This window comes from Mus caroli, unplaced genomic scaffold (genome assembly GCF_978045245.1).
Source record: "Mus caroli unplaced genomic scaffold, Mus_caroli_1 scaffold_12, whole genome shotgun sequence".
Lineage (NCBI taxonomy): Eukaryota > Metazoa > Chordata > Mammalia > Rodentia > Muridae > Mus > Mus caroli.
In genome coordinates, this window is record NW_028227267.1 from 100,285,233 (window position 1) to 100,292,794 (window position 7,562).

A 7,562-nucleotide genomic window follows, 5' to 3' on the forward strand; every position below is an offset into this window, starting at 1 on the left:
CAAGGACATGTTCTTCCACTGTTAGGGTGTTGCTAGCAGGGGCTGGAAACATGATGACTGTCTGGTGTCAGGATGTACCTCATCTTTAGGTGTAGCTTCAGCACCTAATGCAGTGCTTAGGACCTAACAGGCACACAGTGAGTGATACTTGAAATTATGAGCTCACATCCCGCTTGCTAAGAGAAATACTTAGAGCCGTCCTTTCTCTGATGGCATTCCATGGCCATGGCTTCTCCAGTGCAAAGACCATCTCATAGGAAGAGGCCATTTCTTCCTTCTTCGTATTTCTGACCTTTTATCAGTGCTTGCAGAATAAAATAATGATATAGAATTGCTATTCTCTGTGCTTTAGCTCTTAAATGAGGGGTTTTGTTACATATATATATATATGTATATATATATATATGTGTGTGTGTGTATAATACATATACACACATACACATATGCATATGCACATACATATGCAAACATTTGGGAAATGTAAAGGGAAATAATTGCCAGTCGTGTATGTGTAAGTAGCTGTAGAATAAATTAAAAGTTGCAAATATTTATAAGTATATATATATATAAGCAACCACTATGCAATTTGCACATATATATGAATCTATGTAATTTATATGTGTAATTCACATATATGTAAATCTTTATATGTGTGTGTGTAGTGGTTAGGATGATGTAATTAGAATGGCTGAAAGCATCAAAGCAGACAAGCTTTATCTACTCTTAACACCTTTCTTCTCTACTTTCTCTTCCTCCCAACTCCCTTTTCTCTGCTTGCACTCTCAGTGGGTAACAGAAGAGCAGTGCCTGGGCAAGCCTAGTACATGTCAGCTCAGGGATCGCACCTCTGCATCACCCTGTTCAGATCTACTCGCCAGATGCATGGGAGCGGCAACTCACTTGCTGTTCTATGTCCCTGCTTTTTTTTCTATAAAGTGGCATGCAAATAAAAATCCTGTCCTCTCATGATGAACTGAGTTTTTTATAGTAAAACACAAGAACCCATCATATGCTGTAGGAGTATTGTTCAATATGTGTATTATTTACATGTATAGTCAGAGTCATTCAAATAGTTCTTTCAGTAGCATGGTAAGAGAATACAGGGATGCAGATCATAACAGCATTAATGTATGCATGCACTGCATAAGTATTACGTATTTTCATTTCATTACCCTTCCATGTATGCTATTCTGGGTATTTTGGCCCTGCTTGCTAATAATGCCACAAAACCAGAAAAATCTACTGGGAGCTGTTTACAATTCTAAGACCTTTCAAGAGGAAAAGAGTCTTTATTTAAAGTCTGCCATGATTTCAGATTTTTGACTGTTGATCATATCTATAGTTCATTTGTTGTTGAAGATTAAGTTTCTAAAATAAGTAAGAAAAACCACTTTTTTCCCTCATCAATTTGTAGCAGTCTCCTTCCTTCCTTTAGAGGATAAATTAATTTTGTCGTGATCAGTATACCCTTAGAGATTCACATCCCCATAGCCTACTTCCTGCCAAGGTACCACAGACGCTGGTAGTAGGACTCTGACTGTACTGATACATCATTTGTGAGTTTATAAACACATCCCCAAATTGGGTTCTATTTGGGGCCTATTGAATGTTTTTCATAAATGAAAATTTGCATTAATCTGCTGTCCAGTTTTCCTATGCAGTATATAGAGAGATCTATGTAAACTCGTTAAAATGTTCTTCTAGCTTCAAGGAATGCTTCTGGTTTAGTTTAACTGGGAAATTGAGCATCTTTTTCTGCCCTCGTTCTTGATGGCTGGTAAATGAATCATGTGAGGCTTTTCCCGTGTGTTGTTTCCTTGATGTTCTTACATCCTAAAGCCCCGTCAGTATCAACACAGTCTCGTGTGACTTTAGAGGGCACACACCTGTCCCTACGTGACGGCAAATTTTAAATGGTTTTTAATTCTATCGTCACTACAGGTCTGTCATTGAAAGAGACATGTGCACTTACTGCCGCAAGCCCTTGGGGGTGGAAACCAAGATGATTTTAGATGAATTACAGATCTGTTGCCATTCCACCTGCTTTAAGGTAAGTGCCTGCTCACTTCATGTTGGAGTGTGAGGAATGTGGCACAACGCCAAGGGAAATGCACCTACTGAAGTGCTTAGTGTGAAGTCAAAGCTTTAAACGCTCTGTGATCCACATCAATACCACGCTACTCGTGTCCCTAGGTGCTCTGCATCGTCACCCTCAAAGGTCTATAATTACTCCCTTGGTTTTAGGCTTAGAATCTGTCACTCACCCATCTCTTAGGAGACTTCGGTCTGTGGAAAAGATAAACATTTATCATTCTTAATTTTCTGTAACATTTTAATAAACTGTGTATTGCATCATGTATGTAATGGAATCATACATAGACAGTAGACTGTTGAACATAAAGCTAGCTCTTGTCATGAGCTCAAGACTTCACAGCAATCTGAGCAGTCTGCTGTGGAGCCCATGGTCCACTGTGGCTGAGCAAGTGGCAGACATGTTCAATGGCAAACACTTCCAAGTTTCGGTTTGTTCAGCTCCTTCTCGCCTGGGGTTGTGTGTTGTGTCTGTCCACACATGACTCAGTGTGACTGTGTGAGCTCTGTACTGGGTGTCTGAAGATCTCAGTTCAGCTTCTGCCCTTCAGTATGGTGGCTGGTGGATTTGGGCAATCAGATGAGCAAGCCTTGGTTTCCTTAGCTAGAAAATAGATCATTGACTGGGATTTGGTTTTCAACACTGGTTGCAAGTATAAAATTATAAAGACTGATTAAGAGAAAAATACCTTAGAATACTCAGACAGGAAATTTAAGATTTCAGAGATTATTTTCGGATACTAGTTGTTTTAGAGGCTCCTTAGATTTATCTCATGTGCATCCAATGTGAAAAGCCTAAGTCCTTTAGATGCAAATTATTTATTTTAGCCAAATAGATAAACGACTGTGTCCATTGGTAGTTTATCCACCAGTTACCTAGCAATCAAAACCATGGTGCATTATCTTAATATAAAATCACATATCCAGGCTGGCAGGATGGCTCAGCATGTGTCTCACCTGAAGCCAATCTGAGGATCTAAGTCCTCATCATTAGAGACCACATTCTGGAAGGAAAGATCAAAGTTGTTTACTGACTGTCTCTTGAGTCTCATGGCACATGTGATTCCAGTACATACATACATACATACATACATACATACATAGGCAAATGAAACCATAGCACAATATAGGATTATAAAAGTATAAGATGGATGGACCATCTAGAGACTGCCATATCCGGGGATCCATCCCATAATCAGCCTCCAAACGCTGACACCATTGCATACACTAGCAAGATTTTGCTGAAAGGACCCTGATATAGGTGTCTCTTGTGAGACTATGCTGGGGCCTAGCAAACATAGAAGTGGATGCTCACAGTCAGCTATTGGATGGAACACAGGGTCCCCAATGGAGGAGCTAGAGAAAGTACCCAAGGAGCTAAAGGGGTCTGCAACCCTATAGGTGGAACAACAATATGAACCAGTACCTCTGAGCTGGTGTCTCTAGCTGCATATGTAGCAGAAGATGGTCTAGTCGGCCATCAGTGGAAAGAGAGGCCCATTGGTCTTGCAAACTTTATATGCCTAAGTACAGGGGAACGCCAGGGCCAAGAAGTGGGAGTGGGAGGGTAGGGGAGTGGCGGGGGAGGGCATGGGGAACTTTTGGGATAGCATTGGAAATGTAAATGAAGAAAATACCTAATAAAATAATGGAAAAAAAAGAAAATGAAGCAATTGAATTGTTTGGTCATAAGATGAAAGTATTTCTAGTTGCAAAATATGCTCCATTAAATAAAAGTATATACCTTTAGATTTTTAAATTGGTATGCATAAAATTTTCTAAAATAGAAATTTTTCTGGTTATTGCTTTTGGTAAATAGGAATAACTTCCATTCATTGCATTTTATGTGATTCATTTCCATTTGACATATTAGAGATACTCAAAAATATGTCTCATGCTCAGAGAAAAAGACAAATTGCTCTACAGCCAGTGTAACAGAGAACCACTTAAACTAGTTTAAATGTTTAATATAAGGATCAAAGACAATTTGCTTTAGTGATTCATCTTGAAAACCAACCAGTATTTTTAAATCTGGCCAATCAGCAGCCATGTCTAAGAAAAATGGAGGCCAACCTTCCCCTGCTCTGTAACTGGTACAACTCCTCACTCCCCTCCCACATCCCTGTGTGATCAGCAGTTTGTTTGGTTAGGCAGTTGTGCCTGAGTCACACAGCTCTCCCTTGTGGAAACAAAGGATAAATACAAGTCCATTTTATTGCTTGAGACATTGGATGGTTATCTTGTCCTTGGCACAGCTAATTTGTGAACCATTCTTTTGGCTCCTTTGTGTAGAAAACTTCTCTAGTGAAGACTCCCTGGACTAGACCTGCAGATAGAAGGACTGTGGAAAGTTCTACGGAGGGGGTCTCAGAACTGAAAGGTTTTCTGTCCCTACTCCCTTGAGGATACATACCAAGTCTTTAATATAAAACTTGTGTTGTTTTCCTTAGTGTGAAATATGCAAACGGCCTCTGGAAAATTTACAGGCAGGAGACAGTATTTGGATCTATAGGCAGACGATACACTGTGAGCCCTGCTACTCTAAAGTGATGGGTAAGTGTCGTGCTCTGCGCATCACGCATTCTTACTAACACTGGCAAGTATGTAGTATTGCTAAATATGAAGTATTTCTATAGAATTCAATACTTTATTAATTATAGCTAATGAAAAAGTAAGCAGCAGATAGTTAAACTGTGGAAGTATTCTGTTTAATGATATAAATTCATCAATATTTATACTTTTTTTGTATCAGTCAGAAAGTGGTGTAAATAAAAGGACCACTTTTATTTTATATAAAATAAATATATGAATATATTTTTTCAGTTTGTGAAACAGAACTACTTTTCTGATTAAGTGATTACTTAAGTTGAATCATTTCTGTGGATACCCTTTTGTATTTTCACTTGAAAATAAAATTAAATAGAGTCATAATTACAATCCATGCCTTTTAATGGTACTTTTACCTGAAATGGTTAATTTTTATGTTAAATATAGCATTTTTAAAAAAAACATTACGCCGGGTAGTGGTAGCGCATACCTTTAATCCCAGCACTCGGGAGGCAGAGGCAGGCGAATTTCTGAGTTCGAGGCCAGCCTGGTCTACAGAGTGAGTTCCAGGACAGCCAGGGCTACACAGAGAAACCCTGTCTTGAAAAACCAAAAAAAAAAAAAAATACAAGACCAAATGTTACTATAACTTAGGCTCTTAATTAGCATCAGTAAGGAGAAAGCAAGATGCTATGGGTATGCATTTTTAACTAAGCATGAGAAATTTAAGTGCTGATGTAAAACACATGCAGAATATGTCTGGAAAACAAAATCCTATAAAATTTAATTGATTGTTACAAGAGAGTACATTCAATTTATTTTTAACTTCGACAGTAAGGAGAACAAGAAAAACAAATCACTATTGAAGGGACAGTCCTGAGTCTTCATGTTAGAGGGCCTTTATTCCTGACGATGTTGGTATAGCGAATGAAATAATTTGGGATTCCTCCATAGGATCAAAAGCACAGAAGTTAATGACAAACTCATGAGCTTAATGAGCGACTGGGAGGCTACATCTGGAAAAATATCCAGAGACCCGCATTCCATCAGGCTTCAGAGTCAATTACAAGAATAAGCTTAATTATATTTGTACTCTGCCTTCTTCTCTGCTTTCCCCAGATTGTTTCTCACATCCACTTTCCATGTTGATTTTGCAATTCTAACCAATCCGATATTCTTCCCCATTCTGTGTGTGCATGGGGTACTTCCAAACTTTCACTCCTGAGAATCCCTGACAGGATGTATGGGGCATGCTTCGCAAAGACTCACAAGTCTGTGTGTCCTTCCCTCTGTCTTTGTACACTGGATAGTAATACCTTTTAAAAATCATATTCATAAGCTGTGACTCTGACTTGCACAGCCAATGTGTGGCACTTTGTGTTTGACCGCAGCCAGAGTGAAGAATTCAGGATGAGAAGGCACGATGAGATGCTTACCCTTACTACCCCCCAGGGAGAATGATTGTGTTTTTCTAATTTTGATTATGGATTTATTTTTGTATTGATTTATGTGACTAACTTTGTTTTTGAATTTTCAGCAAAATGGATTCAATAACGCCGACACGTGGAAATGAAGATGAACAACTTCATTGAGGAATTTAAAGCTACATTTTGAGAATATGTAATCTAGAAAATATCTGCATTGGACATCATCTCTTGTATCAAAATAACAGTTTTATTGTTGCACAAATAATCTAATTACGTTGAAGAAGGTCACATATGTGAAAAGAATCATCTGGTGTCTGGCAAAGTTTAGTGATTAAAAAAAATCTACATAGTTCTAGTTACCAAAGTCAACGGCAGTGAACATTCTCAACCCTGAGCAGGCCATCTCTGCTCCGTATTTGACTGTCCATCTTGGTTTCCATTTTAACTGAGTTTATCTTCCTACCTACATCCCCCTAATAATTTGCATTAGAGCATTATTGACACCCTGACAAATAGGCTGCTGGAAGCAAGATATACTTCTTTTTTTTACAAAAGAAAATGCACATAGAAATTTTCTTCTAAATTTTTGGTTCAAGATATCAATGTTCCAAGTTGTTTGGACCTTAGAAAATCACTTAAACTTTCCAGACTTTCGGTGACATTATCTATGATACCACTGATATTAGACAAAATGATTTCTAAGTCCCTCCTTGCTTTTCCTATCCTCTGAATCAAAAAGAGATTTGAGTTTCCTGTTTAGAAACATGTTGGTATATTTGTTAGCTATGTTGGGAAATATAAATAATTTCACCTAAGTGTCACCCTTCAGTTTATCACAGGCATAGCTTTTGAGGACTATTCTTAAAACTGGAATCAGTAGCTCTATGGGTGATAGGTAAAAATCAGATAACGTGTAATTTGTTAAACTTTCTTTGCATGTATTTCAAAATCTGGGTGATCAAATAACCTGAGAAGTAATAGCTATGTATTGCAAACACGTTATGTAAGTTCATGTTATAAACAGTTTATGTTTACAGAAGGCTCACAACAATAAAATGAACTGTCAATTTCTCTAATGTTCCCATATCATTCATTAACATTACTGAGCACAAGTTATATTCTGTGTTATGAGAGTTAATTTATTTTTTAACTGCTTAAAATATAAATTTCATTTTGAAAGAATTCTTTTGTTAAGAAGTTGGAAATTAAATACTCATACAAGAAATCATTATTATTGCTAACATCAAAAAATTGAACATATAAAGTATGTTATAGGCACATGGCAACTATTTCTTAAAGGAAGAGTGACTGGGCTGAGCTGGGGTGTAGAATTCCTGGGGAAATTCAATATGACGGCATGATTAGCAAAGTGATAAATTTAAATAATTATTCTCCTGTGTAATAATTTTATGCCTCTGTTCCTCTTAGACACCGGTTCACAAAGTGTTAAACACAAAGTGCTTATCAAAATTCAGCAGTGTATAATTGTCCTGTGGG

The 7,562-nt window shown here is 37.6% G+C and overlaps 1 protein-coding gene across 1 annotated transcript in view; it reads left to right on the plus strand.

The window, feature by feature from the left end:
* Scel (sciellin) overlaps positions 1–7,114 on the plus strand; it is a 94,689-nt gene extending 87,575 nt beyond the window's left edge. Inside the window, exons 29-31 of the mRNA XM_085828993.1 lie at positions 1,942–2,050; positions 4,542–4,644; positions 6,176–7,114. Coding sequence (XP_085685119.1) covers positions 1,942–2,050; positions 4,542–4,644; positions 6,176–6,192 — 229 coding nt within the window. The 3' untranslated portion in view covers positions 6,193–7,114. The remainder of the gene's footprint in view (positions 1–1,941; positions 2,051–4,541; positions 4,645–6,175) is intronic.
* Positions 7,115–7,562: the final 448 nt, after the last annotated feature.